Here is a 22,222-nt window from a genome sequence, read left to right as displayed (position 1 = left end):
CTTCTCTGCGCAGTGAGAACAGAGGCTGACACTCTCTACCTCAGTCCTACCTTCTCTGCACAGTGAGAACAGAGGCTGACACTCTCTACCTCAGTCCTACCTTCTCTGCACAGTGAGAACAGAGGCTGACACTCTCTACCTCAGTCCTACCTTCTCTGCACAGTGAGAACAGAGGCTGACACTCTCTACCTCAGTCCTACCTTCTCAGCACAGTGCTCTCAGCACTAGAGCCAGGCTGCAGCACCATGGCAACCCTCCCCATTACGTCAGCACTGCGGCCTTCCCACCAACAGAGCAGCCGAATAGACGTCGGAAGCGTCACCCTTCACTGCGCAGGCGCACTCTTCCCGCCACGTTGACCTTTAAACCTTGACGTCACGGCCGGGTTTCGCGCGTAAACACAAAGCGCGGGAGAGAGAGAGTGTGTGTGTGTGTGTGTGTGCAAAGGGGCGGAGTCACGTGATCCCGGGGCCATTTGAAAAGCTGTAGAGCTCGCGTGCTGCCGGTGTCTCCTGTGTTCCGGTGCTCGGTGTTTTCTCCCGGTGGGCCTCAGTGTTGCTTCTGTTCCTAGCCGTCCTCTCGGCTCTTGTGTTGGCGGGAAAGGCGGCTTTTCCCGCGTTATCTTCTCCGCTGTCGTTTGGCGGTTTTGTCCGTGTGCTCCCCGTATGATGCCGGCCCAGGCCTCTCCTCCCGCCGCCCTGCCTGCTGACGTCAGGAAGCGGTAAGTGGCGCCCTGCATGACGTCATCGGGGTTTATTAAAGGGGTCCGTGCTTGTGAGAAGTACTAGAAGTATCAGCATGACACCAATCCTTCACTCCTTGTAATGTGTAGGATGCTAGGTGTTGTCCCCCCTTATAGCCGTGTTTGGCTGCTGCCTGGTGCACTACAAGTACTAGCATGCCCTCCTGTACGTGTCTGACATCACATCCTACTGCAGAGAACTACAAGTCCAAGAAGCTATCAGGATATCCTGTAACTGACTGCTATGAATGTGGAGGTGCTGTGTATGGGGAACTACAAGTCCCAGCCACAGAGGCTCCTCTTTTTAGATGAGGTTAATCCTGGTGCAACTTTCCAATATCCAGAACACTTCAGACAGTGATGAGTCTGAGACTCTGCAGATGGGTGGGGATACTGGGGGGCTCCTTGGGGTCTGTGGGGGGGGGGTACTCCTTGGGGTCTGTGGGCATGCCTCAGGCGTGTGTGTGTGTGTGGGGGGGTACTCCTTTGGGGTCTGTGGGCATGCCTCAGGCGTGTGTGTGTGTGGGGGGGGTACTCCTTTGGGGTCGGTGGGGATGCCTCAGGCGTGTGGGGGGGGGTACTCCTTTGGGGTCAGTGGGGATGCCTCAGGCGTGTGGGGGGGGGGGGGTACTCCTTTGGGGTCAGTGGGGATGCCTCAGGCGTGTGTGGGGGGGTACTCCTTTGGGGTCAGTGGGGATGCCTCAGGCGTGTGTGGGGGGGGGGGGGACTCCTTTGGGGTCAGTGGGGATGCCTCGTGTGTGTGTGTGGGGGGGGGGACTCCTTTGGGGTCAGTGGGGATGCCTCGTGTGTGTGTGGGGGGGTACTCCTTGGGGGTCTGTGGGGATGCCTCGTGTGTGTGTTGGGGGGGTACTCCTTGGGGTCTGTGGGGATGCCTCAGGCGTGTGTGGGGGGTACTCCTTGGGGTCTGTGGGGATGCCTCAGGCGTGTGTGTGGGGTGGGGGACTCCTTTGGGGTCAGTGGGGATGCCTCAGGCGTGTGTGTGTGGGGGGGTACTCCTTTGGGGTCAGTGGGGATGCCTCAGGCGTGTGTGGGGGGGGGGGGTACTCCTTTGGGGTCAGTGGGGATGCCTCAGGCGTGTGTGTGTGTGGGGGGGTACTCCTTTGGGGTCAGTGGGGATGCCTCGTGTGTGGGGGGGGTACTCCTTGGGGTCTGTGGGGATGCCTCGTGTGTGTGTGTGTGGGGGGGTACTCCTTGGGGTCTGTGGGGATGCCTCAGGCGTGTGTGGGGGGTACTCCTTGGGGTCTGTGGGGATGCCTCAGGCGTGTGTGTGTGTGTGTGGGGGGGGGGGGGAGGTGGACATGCCTCAGGCGTGTGGGGGTGGGGGGGACTCCTTTGGGATCTGTGGGGATGCCTCAGGTGTGTGTGGGGGCGGGTACTCCTTGGGGTCAGTGGGGATGCCTCAGGTGTGTGTGGGGGGGGGGGACTCCTTTGGGGTCAGTGGGGGGACTCCTTTGGGATCTGTGGGGATGCCTCAGGTGTGTGTGGGGGGGGTACTCTTTGGGGTCTGTGGGGTGGACCTTTGGGGATCTCTTGTCAGTGGGGGCGCTCTGCTGGCCATGCGTCTGCTGATCAGTAACCCATCGCTGATGGTGCACTATCCTGTTTACATACAGTTCACAGTAGGAGATGGTCTGCAATAGATGGATCAGTGCTCACAGGCGGCCATGGTTCTCACCAGCCGACAAGCTCTGATTTGTGCTTTATACAAAAAAAATTGGTTGGCTAATGTGAAATAAGTGGTGTTAAATGGATTACCTGGGGGTAACACTGTTGGTCTGCAGATGTGGGGTTAATCTTAAGGTTAATAGCGTTAGTAACCTGCCCGCACTTAAGGTACCGTCACACCAGACGATATCGCTAGCGATCCGTGACGTTGCAGCGTCCTGGCTAGCAATATCGTCCAGTGTGACAGGCAGCAGCGATCAGGCCCCTGCTGTGCTGTCGCTGGTTGGGGAAGAAAGTCCAGAACTTTATTTCGTCGCTGGACTCCCCGCAGACATCGCTGAATCGGCGTGTGTGACACCGATTCAGCAATGTCTTCGCTGGTAACCAGGGTAAACATCGGGTTACTAAGCGCAGGGCCGCGCTTAGTAACCCGATGTTTACCCTGGTTACCATCGTTAAAGTAAAAATAACAAACGCTACATATTTACCTACCGCTGTCTGTCCTCGGCGCTGTGCTTCTCTGCTGCTCTGTGAGCACAGCGGCTGGAAAGCAGAGCGGTGACATCACCGCTCTGCTTTCCGGCCGCTGTGCTCACAGCCAGAGCAGAGAAGCACAGCGCCGAGGACAGACAGCGGTAGGTAAATATGTAGCGTTTGTTATTTTTACTTTAACGATGGTAACCAGGGTAAACATCGGGTTACTAAGCGCGGCCCTGCGCTTAGTTACCCGATGTTTACCCTGGTTACCGGCATCATTGGTCGCTGGAGAGCGGTCTGTGTGACAGCTCTCCAGCGACCAAACAGCGACGCTGCAGCGATCCGGATCGTTGTCGGTATTGCTGCAGCGTCGCTTAGTGTGACGGTACCTTTAGCCAAAAGCTGCAGGGAGAAAATTAACTTTATTCCTCCCCCCCTGGCAGCATTCGCTTTCTGTCTCTGGGGCAGTTCAGTCGCTGCTCTGGGTGGCTGTAGCTGATCCCCCGCCGACTGGCTCTGCTCTGGGGCCGTCTGTTAGCCGGGCCGCTTTGTATACTCAGAGCAGTACTGAACCAGCGCCACCACCTCATGACTGATGAATGCTGTGGGGGAGAGTGGGTTCATTTTCTGCCCACAGACTTCTGAGCGTTCTGCTACGTTAGTAACGCTGCTGGTTAAGTGTTTTTGCTGGTGACAGGTTCCTGTTAAAGGGAACCTATCACCCCCTAAATCAAAGGTGAGCTAAGCCCACCAGCATCAGGGGCTAATCTACATCATTCTGTAATACATTCTGTAATGCTGTAGATAAGCCCCCGATGTATCCTGAAAGATGAGAAATAAGAGTTATATCATACTCTCCCAGGGGCGGTCCCGGTACAATTGGTGTCGTGGTCTGGTCCAGGACCTCCCATCTTCATAGGATGACGTCCTCTTCTTGTCTTCATGCTTCGGAGCAGGTGTAATTTGTCTGCCCTGTTGAGGTACAACAGAGCAAAGTACTGCAGTGCGCAGGTGCTGGGCCTCTCTGACCTTTCCTGGCACCTGCACACTGCAGTACTTTGCTCTGCCCTCAACAGGGCAGACAAAGTACGCCTGCGCAGGAGCCGCAGCGTGAATACAAGAAGAGGATGTCTTCGTAAGAAGATGGGATGCCCCAGACTGCGACGCCCATCTGGCCGCCCGCCCAGGTGAGTATAATCTAACCTCTTTTTCTCATCTTTTAGGATGAGCATTACAGAATGCTGTAGATAAGCCTCCGATGCTGGTGGGCTTAGCTCACCAGCGATTTTGGGGGTGACAGGTTCCCTTTAAGCTGAGTTTGCAGTCGCTTACTGCAGACTTGTCAGTCCTCACATCTCATGCACTGAGGATTCTGTCACTGGGTGAAATGACTTATTGTGCAGCACAGAAGATGCTTGCTATCGAGGGGGCATCGTGCTGTGTAAATGGGCCTCTGACTACAGAGAACTATGGCTGCTTGTGTGCACTGAGCAGTCTATTACTTCGCCTAGACTGGTCTGTGTACAGGCTTTCACACAGTAAACGTTTACCGATCGGTGGTCGTAATGTGCTGCCGGCCAGTCCATGTAAACGAACCCTATCTCAGCAGATGGGGCAGCGAGGAGCCGACTGCCGATCACAATGATGTCCCATCAACAGCCGGAGAGAAAGTGCTGTCCGAGTGCAGGAGAATCTGCCAGTTGTGTGACTGCTCTGGGCCAAGACTGGTGCAGGCGCTGAAAACACAGGGGGTTAGTAGCCACCTGCCCAGAAGTGCTTCACCTTCTTTGACCAATGCTTGCCCATGCTGATCTTGCAGGGTAAATGGAGACTCTGCATATCACTGCCTTATCTGAGTAACAATAGTAGCAAATGCTCAGCTATGAGACATTCAAGGGACTTTTAGATCCCCCGCCCACATGGGACATATCTGTCGTGGACTCTGCACTGCATTGTGTGCAAATGCATCCTGTAGACCTCACCATTTGCATCTTTGTTCCTCTGCACCTCAGGGACACTCAGTTTTGTCTAATAGTGTAAATTCTGTATAAGAATATATAAGGCTACGTTCACACTAGCGTTATGCTAGTTTGCGTCGGGCAACGCATGCATCATGCGCCCCTATATTTAACATGGGGGACGCATGCGTTTGTTTGTTGCGTTGTGCGACGCATGCGTCTTTTTTGCCGCAAGCGTCGGACCAAGAAAACGCAACAAGTTGCATTTTTCTTGCATCCAAATTTCAGCAAAAAAAGACGCATGCGTCGCAAAACGCAGCGTTTTTGCGTGCGTTGCGTCGCCGACGCTAATGTGAACGTAGCCTAATTCTGTAAAAAAAAAAAAAAAAAAAAAAAAGCTATAAAGTGAGTGTTGGCATAAATCTATTATTTTAATGAATTACTAAAAACCATGGGAATGAGCAAAGGTGAAATCTAAAGCAAACAGTGATTAGGTGTGACCGTGCTTTGCTTTCAGTTCTTCAAGGTACACTACAGTCAGGAGTATTCATCGGCGACGGCAAACACTTTCACTGATTACCAGATACTTTGGAAGGATATTGGTGTGACCAACCATCTGGTCTCACTAGGAACCTTTGCGTCGACAGTCCTAACGGGACACAGCATGGTTCAATGTAAAGCGAGGCATCGGACAAGGCTTCACCCTTTCACCATTATCTTCAATCTATACACAGAAGCTATTGTCAGGAAGGTCGGACTTGCAGAAAAAGAAGGAATCAAAATTGCTCGATTAGTTATCAATGCCGGGATGACACATTAGATGGAGTGTCAAGATGTAAAGTTCAAACATGGGACTTCTACTCTACACAAAGACAGATATTCACTGCCGGTTACTGGGACACACTTAATATGGATGACAACTAACTAGAAGTTGTGAAGGACTTCAACCTACTTGGATAGATAACTCGAGATCTTGTGATGACAGCAGAAGTCAATAAAATAGGTATGGGCAAACCGATCATGGAGTCACTGGACAAATCTACTAATCTAACATCACTTGATTAAGAAACTGCCCGTACATAGTCTGGTCTTTTCTGTATTCACTTAAGGATGCGTAACCTGGAAGATAAAGAAACAAGACCTGAAGAATCAACACCTTCTGAAATGTACTGCTGGAGAAGAACGTTATCCATACCATGGATGGCAAGAAATGTCACTCGAAGAAAAAGATCACCAAGCTACAACTTGCCTACTTCTCTTTTCGTATGATGTGTCCAATCACTGGAGAAGGACATCATGGTCAGAAAAATGGAAGGAACGAGGCGAGGAGGAAGACCAGCAACCCGATGGCTTTATGCAATCAAGATAATGATGAAGACCCTGGTGGTTCTATCTAGGTTTGCACAATATCGAGCTTCCTAAAAGCGCGTTCATCAAGTTGAAGGCCGTTGATACGTCAGGTGTATAAGTAACAATTATTCCGAACAGGTAGAATTTTTTTTTTTTTTTTTATTTTTTTTTTTCCTTTTCTCTATGGCTGTCTGGAAGGCATAAACTGGATGAGGAACAGACAACCCTGCTATAAAAGTGAGGTTGTAAAAGATTATTTTATTTTTTTGTATGTAGAGGTCACTCCTGGCTCATGAGAGCATACAGCCAGGCCATGGATTGCAATGGGATCCTCCTGCAAGTAACGCAGCCATCTGACTGCTCTCTTAGGGTATGTGTCCACGTTCAGGATTTGGTCAGGATTTTATGTCAGGATTTGTAAGCCAAAACCAGGAGAGGAACAATTAGAGGAAAAGTATAATAGAAACATATGCACCACTTCTGCATTTATCACCCACTCCTGGTTTTGGCTTACAAATACTGACATAAAATCCTGACCAAATCCTGATGCAATCCTGAACGTGGACACATACCCTTACACTTGTGTTACATAGTAGTCACTGTGCAGCTGTCATCATTTACAGTGATTGACTAACCCCCATATAAAGCTTTGCTGTTCTAATAACCTTTTTCTAACCAATTGTGTTAGTTGCATTTTACAGCAAAAGCCACAATGGCTTACAACACGGCAAAGGCATCTCATTGTCAAACTTGGGATACAAATATCTTCCAATGCGTTAGATAAACCATGGAGCACTGTGCAGACATCAAGAAGTGGCTTAAATTTGGCAAAACTGTGAAGTTACCTATAACTGGATGCCCTTCAAATTGACGAAAATACAAAGAAGATTTGTTCTGGGAGGCTGCCAAGAGGCCTACAGCAACATTAAAGGAGCTGCAGGAATTTTTGACAAGTACTGCATGTTACCCCAGTCTACAATTTTATTATCTATCTAGCCTGTGGGCTAGGGTGGCAAGAGACTGTGGACACAGACGGTCATCTCCAGCGTGGGTTACCTAGCCACTGCAGGCCCCACAATTTAGACGGACTTACATCTCTGTGCCCGTTGGCACTTTTTTCCATATGACTCCCCTGATGATTCTCCATGACCGGAGTTGAAACGCGTAGGGAGGAAGATTCTACGTTTCAAGAGGTTTTGGGACTCTGCCTTTATACATATTGGGTGGGCTGGTCCCTTAGAGCAAGGTCCATTTGGGGCCTGTCCTTGTCAGGACAGGAGTTACAGAGGGGTTACAGGGTAGACATACTACTTCAGCCCTGCCCCTCCTCATCTAATTGGATCTCTACTGTGTCGTACGGAAGTATACAGTGTCCGGCAGCTTGGGTGAGATCCAACCATTCTTTTTTTTTTTTTTTTATTGAGCACTGGTTCACCTGAGCACTTTGTATGTTTTTTTTCGTTTGTGTCCTGTTGGATGTGCAGTTTTTAGCATTTAATATTAAAAGTTATGTTTTATTAGTGGATATCCTCCACAGCTGATTCTGTCTTGAGCCAGAGGGTGTATATATATGGTGTGTTTTTTGCACACTATTGCTTTTTCTGGCAAGATGGGAAGCCTCTTACAAGGAAAAACATCCAAGCTTGGCTACAACAAACCTAAATCGAATCTTGCAAAAGCATGTGGGAATACTTGTCATGGTCTGTCACGAGGTTGAACTTTTTGGCCAGAATTCCAAAAGTTACGTTTGGTGCAAAGGCTACACTGCACATTACCAAAATACCATACCCACAGTGATGCATTGTGGAGGCAGCATTGTGCTTTGGGGCTGCTTTTCAGCAACTTGGGCTTTATTCAAGGGGGAGGGAATTATGAAGAGTTGATTTGCAGCCATCTTCAGGGCCTCTGCTAAAAATCTGCAGATGAAGAAATATTACCCTTCAGCATGGCAACCGTAAATGGCCACAAAGTCTACAAAATGACTTCACCAGAAGATTGGTTTTTGACTGGCCCAGAGCCTGGATCAATAGAAAAATCTGTGGGTGACCTGACAGACTTTTAGCTACTGCATTGGATGAGTGGGCAAAAATTGTCAATTCTCAAGTGCTGCACTGACTGCATCCCAACAAAGACTTAATGCTGAAGTACCCTTTGAATTTGACAAGTGGATTGATTTTAAGCGGGTTTTTTTCTTCTCCTCAGGATCTGTCTGCTTCCTTAAACTACCATATTGGCTTGGTCAACATTTTTTTAATTTTACTTTGAGACTCGCCCTTCACGGTCTTTTACTGATTTTTGTGTTTCTAAACATTTTAGCACTTGGCCTGTGATATCTTAATTGGTGGGTGACTAGTGATGGGGCACTGCTTTTCCCAACTATCTCACATCTATGGGTGAAAATCTCACTTTCTGACCAGGCATGGTAATTTGGGAGTACGCTCCCTGGCTTTGCTGTGCTTGCCCAGGGAGTTCTCGGTGACACCGTACTCAGCCGGCCGTTTCACCACCTGCAGATCTGCCAGCTGGATGTCCTGTGTCACCGCTGCATGCCCGGTCATACGTAGTGTGCAGAAGTGGACACCCGCTTGTCCAGACAGGTGGATTTTGTGCCACCTTGATATGTAGGACCTGATACTCTTCTGCATGTTCTCTTTATCATATATATTTTTTTTTTCTTTCTCTTCTAGGCTGAAGGCTTTGGATAAGGACCATGATGGACTCTCTGAAAAGGTATGTGCATCACATCCAGGGTTATGAGGTCTAGCACGGTTGTAACTCTGTTAATCTGGTACTGGAGATAAATCTTCCCCCTCCCAGACCTGTTTTATTAATCTCTGGTCCCCTCCATAGGAATGTGTTGAGCAGAAACTGAGTCTGGTGCTGGAGTACCTGGAAGCAGATGTGAAGGATAAGCTGACTGACCTGGAAACCAAGCTGAACAGCGAGGAGCTCTCCGAGGTAGGGTGTACGGCCCGTCTGCTGGTGGCCATATCTGAGATCTGTGTGCAGCCTTCATATGGCTTCCAGAGGTCTGCACTATGGCCCTGGATGTCATAGTACCTAACCTCTGTGCCAGCATGAAGCTGATAACCTTCTTGCCAATGTTCTTAAAGGGGGTTTCTCCAGGATTGTACCACAACCCTAGCCTTGTGATGGACCATTGATCTCGCGTGGTATTCTGACTAGTCTGCAGAACTGCCTGCTAAATATTAATGGGTAGGAGCTAGACCCCACCACTGTCTCCTACAGATCTGATAATTGCTTATTAGTTATTGGAGCACAATTCTAAGTCCTAGGAAACTCCCATCTTGAGCACTACGGCAGTCTGCAGGTCCAACGTCTTAAAGGGAACCTGTCACCCTGTTTTTTGAGATATAAATACTGTTAAATAGGGCCTGTGCTGTGCGTTACTATAGTGTATGTAGTGTACCCTGATTCCCCATGTATGCTGAGAAATACATTACCAAAGTCGCCGTTTTCGCCTGTCAATCAGGCTGGTCAGGTCGGGTGGGCGTGTTCACAGCGCTCTTTTCTTCCCCCAGCTTTCCGTTGGTGGCGTAGTGGTGTGCGCATGTCCAAGGTCCGGATTCCCTGCGCCCACGTGAAGACACAGCGCGCGATCTGCGCTGTCATCCCTTTCATCGGTGGGGGCGGCCATCTTCCTGGGGCCGCGCGTGCGCAGATGTAGTGCTCTGCTGCACGGGGCTTCAGGAAAATGGCCGCGGGATGCCGCACGTGCGCAGAAGAGATCGCGGCGGCCATTTTCCGAAAGCCGAGATGCAAACTCGGCTTTGGGAAAATGGCCGCCGCGATCTCTTCTGCGCACGCGCGGCATCCCGCGGTCATTTTCCTGAAGCCCCGTGCAGCAGAGCACTACATCTGCGCACGCGCGGCCCCAGGAAGATGGCCGCCCCCACCGATGAAAGGGATGACAGCGCAGATCGCGCGCTGTGTCTTCACGTGGGCGCAGGGAATCCGGACCTTGGACATGCGCACACCACTACGCCACCAACGGAAAGCTGGGGGAAGAAAAGAGCGCTGTGAACACGCCCACCCGACCTGACCAGCCTGATTGACAGGCGAAAACGGCGACTTTGGTAAGTTATTTCTCAGCATACATGGGGAATCAGGGTACACTACATACACTATAGTAACGCACAGCACAGGCCCTATTTAACAGTATTTATATCTCAATCTCAAAAAACAGGGTGACGGGTTCCCTTTAAATATTTATGGCCAGTCCCAAAGTTTTCAGGATGGGAAGAAACCTCCAACTTGTATAAGACAAGTGTTCTGAATAAAATGGATATGTTGCGTCACCTTGTCGTTGAAGGATATTCACCTTTTTCAGGCTGTCTGTGAGCTTTTATTCTGTATGAAAGGGAAAATCAGTTTAATTAAAAAAAAAAAAAAAATCTTTGCTCCATTGTGACTTTTACAGGTGCTTGACTCCCTCCTTGTACATTCAACTTTGATGTAGTCATAACTTGGTAGACAGATAAGAGTTGCTGCTTTCACATTGCTTTGTATTTGGGGCATATATCTGAAATCCCACGCAAAACTGGGTCCGGACACGTGCACCGACAAAGCCATAGACTGTAATGTTGACAGAGCATAAGTGAGCTGTGATGTGCACTTTTGTCTGGGAAGTGTCTGTCTCCTGTAAGCGTACACTCCTAAAAACTATATACTGCAGAGCATGTGTTCACTCTGCTGTCACCATTAGTCTGTGGCTGCATCGGCACATGCGTTCGGACCCCGTTTTGCGGGGGATTTCAGATGTATGCACCGACAGTCTAATGCTTTCACATTGCATTGTGCCCCTATCTGGGTCTCTGTTTACTCATTCTGCAGCCAGCAATACAGTGCAGCAACAAGGCTATAGATGGCAAACCTTGCATTTTTATTCATCCTTGAATTTTGGATGCATAGGAGTCCAGTGGGTGGACCTACTCGGTAGGACCACCCACTGGACTGCTAGTCACACAGACAAGAGATTTCAATGGTTGAAAGAAGCGATTCAATATAACTTCTACAACAATCTGTCATCCTCCTCGGCGTCTCCACGCCATGCTGTCCACAGATCGGACTTTGCGTTAAGGTTCCCTTTTAGTTAGTCTCCAAAGATAAGCACATTAAAATTTTTAATCTTCCTCCCTCTTTATCTAGGAGCGATATCTGAAAAAGGTGAAGGCTCTGCTCGGGAAGGAACTAAACATTGAAAATGGTACGGTGAATGGCGAGACAAACGGCTGCTCTCCGAACGGCACTTGTGGCAGCGATGAGGAGGAGATGGAGGAAGTGACTACGCCTGCTTCTAAAAGTCGCAAGGGGAGGAAGAGCAAGACCAACGGAGAGAACAAAAGTAATTGTGGCCTACTAAATATTAGGAGGTGTTGGTGAAGGCTTATGACCCTTTAGAGAATGGTCCTTTGCTCAGTCTCCATTAATAAACTCACTTCCCCAATATGGGGCAGCAGGGGGAATAATTGGACTTTAGACCCCCTCCAGCAGCAGTCTCTTTGCTTTACCGTGACCTCTGTTTATAACATCAATTGTGTTCCCGGTTTGTTCATAATGAATTTTTTTTTTTTTTTTTTTTTTTTTCCCCCTCAATCTGTAGAATCTTCTGGTCGTGGACGACCTGCAAAAAATGGCAGTAAACAGCCCACCATCCTGTCTATGTTCAGCAAATGGTTAGTTTACAGAGATGTATATCATGTGGGATATTTGTTGGGGGGGGGGGGGGGGGGAAGGGGCGGCTATGCTGAAGGACCTGGGTTAAGTTTTTACTACTTGGCGCAGGTCTGAGTCATTATTTTGGTTATTCACCCATTCACAAATGTGGACTTGACGTATTCTGGAAGCTTTCCCCTGCAACCTGTTAATTTCACTTGACAACTGCTTGTAGACTCAGGCATATACATCCCCCCCCCCGCCCCCCCCTATCATGTTGCATTATACTAAGCATGTGTTTTGGCTCCCCCCCACCTTAGCCCCGGCAAGCGCAAGTCTAACGATGTTAATGGTGACGTGAAACCTGAAATTGAAGTCTCCCAGGAAGAGGACACTGAAGAGGTAAGATGGCCTAATTTAAAAATAAAAATAGGAATTTGTCCAGGATTAGATGGCAGACACCATACCCCACGTGTCTGGTTTGTCCAATATGGCAGCTGCAACCCAGTACAGTGACCAGGACTGGCCAGTAATGCCACACACATCCTTCTCAGAAGGGGCGGTGCTGGTTTTTGGAAGAAGTGTGTGGGTTTTTTTTTTTCCTGTGTACTGGTCTTCTATTCTCTGGTATCGGCTATTTCTTCTTTAGTAGGTGGATTCAGATCTTACGACCCTCTCATTCATGTTAGAATTGTTTTTGTAGGAGCAAGTGGAGAAGAAGCTGAAGGTAGAACCCAAGGAGGAAGATGGGTAAGGATGACTAGCTTTGACAATCAGCATGTTGTAGGGTAAAGCGTTGTTTTCTAGGTCCTCCTGACCTTGGTTTTTCCAGCCACCTTATTTTTTTTTTTTTCTCTAAGACTTGTCAAACAAGAAACCCCAAAGCCCAAAACTGTTCAGGTACCAAAGGTAAACTCTTATCACATCTGATGCCACAAGATATAAAGCGAAGACCTTGTACCTCAATTGCACCTCTCCACCTTCTCTTTAGACACCACCTCCAAAGTGCCTTGACTGCCGGCAGTATCTCGATGACCCAGATCTCAAGTACTTTCAGGGGGACCCAGACGATGCAGTAAGTGCAGTCAGATTTTACTGCTTGGAATAAGCAGCTGCTTCTATGAGAACAAGGTTAAAAATGTATTTTATCTTTTTGTTTCCAGCTGGAGGAACCAGAAATGTTAACAGATGAGCGCCTGTCCCTGTTTGACGCCAATGAAGATGGTTTTGAGAGCTATGAAGACCTTCCCCAGCACAAGGTTACCTGCTTCAGGTGCATCCTATTCTGTTCGGTTTCTTCCTAGTCTCTCACCTGCTTCTTCCTATTCTATATACAGTTATCTAAATCCCTGTGTATATATTCTTCTATTCTAGCATCTATGACAAGAGGGGTCATCTCTGTCCTTTCGATTCTGGCTTGATTGAAAAGAACGTCGAACTGTATTTCAGCGGCGTGGTGAAGCCGATCTATGACGACAGCCCGGCTCTGGATGGTGAGTGGTTTGCTCAAGTCGTATTTTTGGGGGACGATTCATAAAGATTGATTGCTTTTGTACCCTGAAGTTAAAGACTAATTGTTCAGCTGAAGTGGAGCAGAGTATGTTCTTGCTGTAATTTGCCACCTTTTTGGTATGAATTATTTTGCATGGTTTTAGGCCATCATGAGATAAAAAATGGATAATCGATAACCTTCTAAAGTCACATTTGTCATCACAGGGTGGGGTCTGTAGGGATCCTACCATTGGGCCTAGCCATGTGCAAATTGGGTCTTCTCCAGAAGGGAGCTGGATCTGATGCCACCTATTAAAGGTGTCCACCTCAGAAGCCATTGACTTGTCAGATACTTGGTTGGCACAAAATGATTCTAGCCCCCCCCCTATGGAGTCATCACTTAGTTTGTAAGGCTTTGCCAGTGGGATAGTCTCCACAGTGAGAATAGTTGCTGTAGAACTGTGGCTTGCTCGGATGAATCATTGGCTTTTTGATTTAATGTAACTTTTGCCTTACAGGTGGGGTGAGGGCTAAGAAGCTTGGCCCTATTAATGCTTGGTGGATCACTGGCTTTGATGGAGGCGAAAGGGCTCTGATCGGGTTTACAACTGGTGAGTATTTCAGTTTCTTCATCCGATAACTCGTCAGCCTCGTCATCTGCACACGCTCATCTTTCTCGTTCTCCATAGCGTTTGCCGATTATTTCCTGATGGACCCAAGCGAGGAGTACAGTCAGATCTTTGCCTTGATGCAAGAGAAAATCTACATGAGTAAAATCGTGGTGGAGTTTCTCCAAAACAATCCAGATGTTAGTTATGAAGATCTGCTGAACAAGATTGAGGTGAGATGAGGTTGTGGGGACCTCCTCGCTGGTTCTTCAGCCCAGCCGGTTGGCGGAGGCGTGAACTTCTCATCTCCTTTCAGACGACCGTCCCTCCATCAGGGCTTAACTTCAACCGCTTCACTGAAGACTCTCTTCTGAGGCACGCACAGTTTGTGGTGGAGCAGGTGGAGAGCTATGATGACGCTGCTGACAGCGATGAACAGCCAGTCATTATTACCCCTTGTATGAGGGACCTCATCAAACTCGCTGGTGTCACACTGGGAAAGAGGTGGGTGACAAGTCCCTGAGGTAGGAAACCATCTATCATAAAGTGATGTATGCTGCATCACTGTGAAATGGGAATAGCCCTTTTATCTATTTCATGAATGGACTTCTATTTTTTATTTTCTCCTGTCTTTTCCCCTGTTCAGGCGGGCTGTGAGGAGACAAGCAATTCGACATCCCACAAAGATTGTCAAGGATAAGGGACCAACCAAGGCCACCACAACCAGACTAGTGTACCAGATCTTCGACACTTTCTTTTCCGATCAGATTGAGAACAATGATGACAAGGAGAACGCCAAGCGCAGGCGTTGTGGAGTATGTGAGGTACGACCCGGCTTGGTATTGGTCACCTAATCGCTCATAATACAGGCGAGACCTTGTAGCACCTAACTCGGGTTTCTCTACCCAGGTATGCCAACAGCCAGACTGTGGCAAATGTAAAGCCTGTCAAGACATGGTGAAGTTTGGAGGCACCGGCCGCAATAAGCAGGCCTGTATGCAGAGGAGGTAACATTCTAATGTGTAATTGCTCTTTAAATCGTGACCCATTGGGATAATACCTGACCGTACACTGACCTGTTATTAGGTGTCCAAACTTGGCTGTAAAGGAGGCTGATGAAGATGAGGAGCTGGATGACAATATCCCCGAGATGCCTTCTCCTAAGAAGATCCTCCAGGGGCGTAAAAAGAAGCAAGAGAAAAAGAACAGAATCTCTTGGCGAGGAGACCCAGTGAAGGTAAGGAGTCCCTAACATCGCATACCTCCTACACGAGACTTCTGATAGAAGTATTAATCTGATCTGGTTTTCAGGGTGAAGGGAAGAAGGAATATTATCTTAAAGTGTCTATTGACGATGAAATCCTCGAAGTTGGCGACTGCGTATCTGTGAGTCCTGATAATCCCACAGAGCCTCTGTATTTGGCAAGGTACGTACTATAACGAGTGTCCGTTACATGCATGCTGTCCTGACCCCCTGAGGACCAGAAGTGTATGAAATTCCTTCCAAACCTATGTGAACATTGACACTGGTTAATTTAAAGGGGGTTGGTCAACTTCACTATTACATCGAGAGATCAATATTGATGGCGTTTAACCGTCAGTCAGGGGCAACTGATCTGGCAGGCGTAGCTCACTTAGTTTCATTTCTCTATTTTCAATGGTTTGTCTTGGAAACGCCATACTTTTCTGGTTATTAAACATTTTCTTTACACCTGATTATGTGTATTCTCATTTATTACATTCCTATTAAGGTAACTGATCCCTTTTAGAGCATTGAAATTTTTAAAAAAGGAAAATATAGGCAATTTTCTAGCCTGTGCCAGACAAGCGCAATGCCCCTAAACTCGTTATGAAACATATTGCCCCTGACGGAGGGTTAAATTAAGGACTCAACACATCACCTGTTGGATTTTGTTCTTGAACATCCCCAATTTCTTTGCACCTTCTCTAGGATTACATCCATGTGGGAGGACACCAATGGCCCCATGTTCCATGCGCACTGGTTCTGCCTGGGTACAGACACTGTCCTCGGAGCCACGTCTGATCCTCTAGAGCTGTTCCTTGTGGATGAATGTGAAGACATGCAGCTGTCGTACATTCACGGCAAGGTTGTGGTGGTCTACAAGGCTCCCGCAGAAGACTGGTTCATGGAGGTGAGCAATGAACTTATCACTGTATGTACAACTATTCCCAGCTTCATATCTTCAATGATACATCTCATATCTAAACGTAGGGCGGTGTGGACCAAGAGAATAGTGAGGTGGAAGATGACGGGAAGTCCTACTTCTACCAGTTGTGGTACGATCCCGAGTACGCTCGTTTTGAGACTCCTCCAAAAGTGCAGCCAGCAGAGGACAATAAGCACAAGTATGTGATCAAACCGCCAAAATGGAGCCGTTTCTTAAAGTGGTGTGTTGCCTAATTTTTTTTTTTTTTATATTTTTTTTTTTTTAAGGTTCTGTACTAGCTGTGCCAGGCTGGCAGAAATTAGGCAGAGGGAGATACCCAAAGTTTTTGACATTGCTGACGATTTTGATGGAAAAGTCTGCTACAGCATGGCCACAAAGAACGGCGCCCAGTACAAGATCGGTGATGGTGTCTTGCTCCTTCCTGATGCTTTCAACTTCAGGTACGAGGACCAACAAACAAGCACTTGTGATATGTGGGTATGACACCAGCTCTTATATAAAGTCATGGCTACTAATGGCACTGAATGGCAAATGTCACAGGACAATAGACCTAATCTTCCTCGGAAGTGGTGATAGAGGCACCATAGGACTTGGCCTTGATGTCTCCAGCACAGTAATGCTCCTACTTGGGATTAGGCGCAGCTTGCAATCCTCATCAGATGCTCTCCGTCACATTGAACTCTTTTATAAGAGTTATGATCTATTTCCATCACTTTCTTAGTGTCAGGCTGGGCAGTCCTGCTAAGAGGTCTCATAAGAAAGATGACGTGGATGAGGAGCTGTACCCCGAGTATTACCGAAAGTCCTCAGACTACATTAAGGGAAGCAATCTGGATGCTCCAGAGCCTTACCGACTCGGCCGCATAAAGGAAATCTACTGCAACAAAAGAAGCAATGGGAAACCAAATGAATCTGATATCAAACTGCGGGTGTACAAGTTCTACAGGTACCTGCTCAGGGCTCATCCGTTCAGTAGAAGTGTGCCACAGCAAGTGTGGCTACCAGACAGCTTGGCAGAGATCTGTTCATCTATCCTATGCAGATGAACCTTATGGTAATTCCACCTAAAACGTCTTTGTATTGCAGGCCTGAGAATACACACAAGGGCGTGAAGGCGAGTTACCACGCAGATATCAACTTGCTGTACTGGAGCGACGAGGAGGCGACTGTGGACTTCAAAGACGTTCAGGGTCGTTGCACCATTGAATATGGTGAAGATCTTTCCGAGCCGATTCCAGAATACTCAGCCGGTGGATCGGACCGCTTCTACTTTCTGGAGGTAGATTAATAATCTGTGGATACATCAGGCTTCTGTAAAAGCAGATTTTGGGTTTTATATTGGTGGCCATGAGGAATATTTCAAACGTTAAAATTGGCTTCTCAGGAAGGGTTTAAAAAGGTGGTCCAGGACTTTAATCCTCAATGACTGGAGGTGTGAGATTCGGCACACCCAACGATCCATGCTGTTCCTGATGTCAGCCAGAGCTACTTAGTTGTGACTGACAGAATAGTGGCTGGGTACTGCACGTCTGCCCCAATTGATTTGATTGGGGTGTAAATGTAATGGCCACCATCTACGTAACTTCAGTTCCAGCTGATGTTGAGAATAGCTGATGGGTGGGGGGCATCAATGTTAGTCACGCAGCATCTTCGGCAGGGATTGCATGTCTTTGCATGTGCATAGAATGAAGAGCAACATCACAGTGGCTCTTCAAAATCGTGGCTGCTTAGGGTCATGTTTAGGTAAAGTCCCAGCCCTATTGTTGTAAACCCCCTTAATACTTTATGGAAAGGAGCTATATTCGTGCCCTGAACAGTTTAGGTACTGTAGTGAAGCGTCTCCTGGCATGGTGAGAGCTGACCCATGTGTCGGGCTTATCGCAGCTCTACATAATGGTGCTTATATGACCCTATATACTTAACAGCACTTTATTCATTATTTTTATCAGACTTATAATGCAAAAACCAAGAGCTTTGAAGATCCTCCGAACCATGCCCGTAGTTCTATGAACAAAGGCAAGGGGAAGGGCAAAGGAAAAGGTAAGACCGTCCAGGTAACATGTTCTACTTTGAGGTCTTCAAAATCTAACTCCTTATATTTGCAGGAAAGGGAAAAATGTCTGCCCAGTGTGAGGACGAGAGACGGACAGAGGATCAAGTACCCAAACTTCGCACTCTAGATGTCTTCTCTGGCTGCGGTGGTCTCTCTGAAGGCTTCCACCAAGCAGGTGAAGACCACAAAGCCTCTACTGATTAGTCAATACCGCACTCCTCCTCGTATCCATATTGTATTTAACCTCTTGATTGCCATCTTAGGAATATGTGAGACCAAATGGGCCATAGAGATGTGGGACCCGGCTGCACAAGCTTTCAGGCTGAACAATCCTGGGACGACAGTGTTTACAGAAGACTGCAATGTTCTGCTGAAGCTGGTCATGGCTGGTGAGAAGACAAACTCTCTGGGCCAGCGGCTTCCTCAGAAGGGTGACGTGGAGATGTTATGTGGAGGACCACCCTGTCAGGGCTTCAGTGGGATGAACCGGTTCAACTCCAGAACATACTCCAAGTTCAAGAACTCTTTGGTCGTCTCCTATCTCAGGTGAGAGGCTTGTGTGGACACTAATGCTCTTCTGAGCCTCGTTTTGTCCAGTGCTTTAACACTTTGTGGTTGTTTCAGTTACTGTGACTATTACCGGCCCAAGTACTTCTTGCTGGAAAACGTAAGGAACTTTGTATCATTCAAGAGCTCCATGGTGCTGAAACTAACCCTGCGCTGTCTGGTTCGGATGGGATACCAGTGTACTTTTGGCGTGCTGCAGGTAAAGGCCTCCCCTGCCTATACTGTAATAAGGAATGATAACCGGACTCTTCCTCATGTTATATGTGATTTTGGACCTTTGTCAATTCAGGCCGGTCAGTATGGCGTGGCACAGACTCGTAGAAGAGCCATCGTTCTTGCTGCTGCACCGGGAGAGAAGTTGCCCATGTTCCCTGAGCCTTTGCATGTCTTTGCACCCCGGGCCTGCCAGCTGAACGTTGTGGTGGATGAAAAGAAATACGTGAGCAACATTACGAGGTGATTACAGTATACCACTGCATGACACTGGATGAAGGAAACCTTTTCCTCGATCGCCTCTTGGAAATTCACTTTCATCCTTTTTGATAATTCAGGACAAACTCCAGCCTCTTCAGAACCATCACCGTGCGGGATACGATGTCCGACCTGCCAGAGATCCGTAACGGAGCCGCTGCCCTGGAGATCTCCTACAATGGCGAGCCGCAGTCGTGGTTCCAAAGGCAGATTCGAGGCTCACAGTATCAGCCGATTCTCAGGGATCACATCTGTAAGGTGAAGATTGTCAAATTTCTCTTCAAGCCAATACATTTTCCCATTCTCCTGAATTCAGAGCTTTTATTGCTAGTAGTCTGGCATAAAAAGCTTCTGAAAAGTTGCGTAATTTTGGCACAACTGTGCATGAAATCATGTGACTCTCGGCATTCTTGCACCATTTTTGCCCAGCTCCAATGAAATGGGTGGGGGCATGCTGACCGCAACTAGTCCAAAATCATGAACCACAGCATTCATTATGCCCCAAATTTTGTACCATCAGGGCGCTCTTCACTCCTTAAGCCATTTGCCCAGCTTTTCTGATTTAATGAATCGGGAGCTTCTAACTCGGGTGCACTGGCACTACCATTTGCATATAGCCTCCATATTTGATTTCTCATGAGTGGCACATCTGAGCTCTACATAAATGATATCCTTTTGGAGAGGAGTGTCTATACAACCATACCAGTTATACATATGGAGTGGGTGCAGTTTTTTGTGACACTTAATTATCATCTCTGGTCTTTTCAGGATATGAGCGCTTTGGTGGCTGCCAGAATGAGGCATATACCTCTTGCACCAGGCTCAGACTGGCGAGACCTACCCAACATCGAAGTCCGTCTATCTGATGGCACAACCACCCGCAAACTCCGGTACTCGCACAGCGACAAGAAGAATGGACGTAACAGCAGCGGAGCTCTACGGGGCGTCTGCTCCTGTGCTGAAGGTATTCATGGCTTTATTGTAAATATATGAAGGTGATCTAACATTGGTGTGTGTGATAAATGTTTTTTTTTTTTTTTTTCCCATTAGGTAAACAGTGTGACCCTGCAGACCGCCAGTTCAACACCCTCATTCCCTGGTGTCTGCCACATACGGGCAACAGGCACAATCACTGGGCAGGCTTGTATGGCAGGTTGGAGTGGGACGGCTTCTTCAGCACAACAGTCACTAACCCTGAGCCCATGGGTAAACAAGTAAGTGAGCGTCATGTCCCCTATACTTAGAGTCCCATCTCCTAACAGTGCAGGACCTTCAGTGCTACATCAGAACTTCCCATCAGGTTCCCACAGACTGCACCACCTCCACCGATGAAGTGATGGTGTATTAATTACTAAACTGACACAACACTTACAACAGGGTCTCATGGCTTATGGGAATACTCTAATGTCGTGACCACTTGATGCCAAACACTACCGTTGGTTCCTCTTGCTTTCCTCAGGGTCGTGTCCTTCATCCGGAGCAGCACAGAGTGGTGAGCGTCCGAGAATGTGCCCGATCTCAAGGCTTCCCAGACACCTACAGACTTTTTGGCAACGTATTGGACAAACACCGACAGGTACGGGTGATGAGATGGTTGAGTGTGGACAGATGGTGACATAATCCTCCATCTTATGATTTGAGGGGGGGTGTTTTTTCTTTTCCACCAGGTGGGTAATGCTGTGCCACCGCCGCTGTCCAAAGCAATTGGCTTGGAGATTAAGGCTTGTGTCGTGGCAAACCTGAAGGCAAAAGAAACAGGTATGTATTACCTACCCCTTCCTCGGTACTTAGAAGCCGGCAGGAGGGCTCTGCTTTATATGCGTTAATCCGATAAAATAAGTCAGAAGCTGGCGATGATGCTGAACATGGCTTGTGTGGTGCCGCTTATCGACAGCACTTAAGGAGGTGTAACAGTGCACTGGAGCCCTCACGTAATTGGGGGTAAGGAAATTGGGTACTTCCTTACAAAAGCATCACTTCATTTTTAAGTCTCTGGTGTAGTTGGCGGCTACAGGATTGCTGTATTCTTGCAAATTTCATGGAGCTGTGTATATATTAACTTTTTTTTTTTTTTTTTTCTCCTCCTGCATTGTAGATGTTGTAAAGCAAGAGAAAATGGAGATGGATTAACCCCCATATCGGCCCGCTACCTCTACCGCACTTGTGTCCATCCTGTACCTTTTACGTGTGTGCACGGCAGACATCCGCCCGGTCTGGCGCCTCTTGTTGCCTTATCTGGCTTTTTAACTGAACCGGAGTGACATTTTCTTAAAAAAATGTTTTTATTACAGACCATCAACTTTTATTTGCTGTGCTGCATTTTATTCCTCTTTGTATCTGTGGAAATCCTAATAAGTAGGTTTTTATATGTTGTAATATTTCAAATAAAAAAAACCCAAATCTTGGGACTGAAATCTGCAGCGTTTGTTTTGAGGCTCCATACCGGAGACAGAGATTTGTGGTCCAACTGCTTTATAACACTGATGCCAAACGCGAATTCTTGGCCAAGGGGCGAACTGCCGTGCCATGGAGGGTTGGAAACGTTTGCTAATGTGTATGAAGTATCCTGGCTTCATCTGCAGTTGTAAGAAATGCTTAATACGTATTTAATTCCTCAGGTGCTTCATTGGGGGCAGGGTGACAGGAACCACAGGGGCTGGCTGCTGCCACTAAAGTGCACAGCGCCTCCTCCTGTGCAGGCGACATTCACCTCATGACACAAAGCTAAACAAGTTCTTGGCTTATCGGGAAGGAAGCAAAAGGAGAATTGCAATCCTAGAGCGTTCTGCTTTAGGTTCCAGTTTCCTATGGGATGGTATGTTTTGTATACTCGAGCCAAAAGGGTGCAGTCATCAAGAGCACCCACAGACAGTACAGCCACACTCAATGGTCAGGAATAAAAGTAGGTTTGTAGACAGGGAGGAGGGCTATATCTAATGAGGAGCAGATTGTAC

The 22,222-nt window shown here is 47.8% G+C and overlaps 1 protein-coding gene across 1 annotated transcript; it reads left to right on the top strand.

Annotated features, from left to right (window-relative positions):
• The first annotated feature begins 371 nt into the window (after window positions 1-371).
• Window positions 372-21,682, top strand: DNMT1 (DNA methyltransferase 1). Its single transcript, XM_069767076.1, has 34 exons — window positions 372-721; window positions 8,901-8,943; window positions 9,064-9,171; window positions 11,383-11,578; window positions 11,837-11,909; window positions 12,210-12,291; window positions 12,593-12,639; window positions 12,750-12,798; window positions 12,881-12,964; window positions 13,053-13,162; window positions 13,264-13,382; window positions 13,899-13,991; window positions 14,070-14,221; window positions 14,305-14,492; window positions 14,635-14,812; window positions 14,898-14,995; window positions 15,075-15,225; window positions 15,300-15,415; window positions 15,940-16,141; window positions 16,222-16,355; window positions 16,444-16,617; window positions 16,899-17,123; window positions 17,264-17,456; window positions 18,127-18,217; window positions 18,283-18,405; window positions 18,494-18,776; window positions 18,855-18,996; window positions 19,087-19,253; window positions 19,349-19,526; window positions 20,037-20,232; window positions 20,319-20,482; window positions 20,728-20,844; window positions 20,936-21,026; window positions 21,364-21,682. Exons 1-34 carry the CDS (start codon window positions 666-668, stop codon window positions 21,396-21,398), a joined length of 4,458 nt encoding a protein of 1,485 aa, XP_069623177.1. The 5' UTR covers window positions 372-665; the 3' UTR covers window positions 21,399-21,682.
• The last annotated feature ends 540 nt before the right edge of the window (window positions 21,683-22,222 follow it).

This window comes from Ranitomeya imitator, chromosome 4, assembly GCF_032444005.1.
Source record: "Ranitomeya imitator isolate aRanImi1 chromosome 4, aRanImi1.pri, whole genome shotgun sequence".
NCBI classification, from domain to species: Eukaryota; Metazoa; Chordata; class Amphibia; order Anura; family Dendrobatidae; genus Ranitomeya; species Ranitomeya imitator.
The sequence above is the reverse complement of the archived record's forward strand: the minus strand, read 5'-3'. Positions and strand labels throughout refer to the sequence as shown.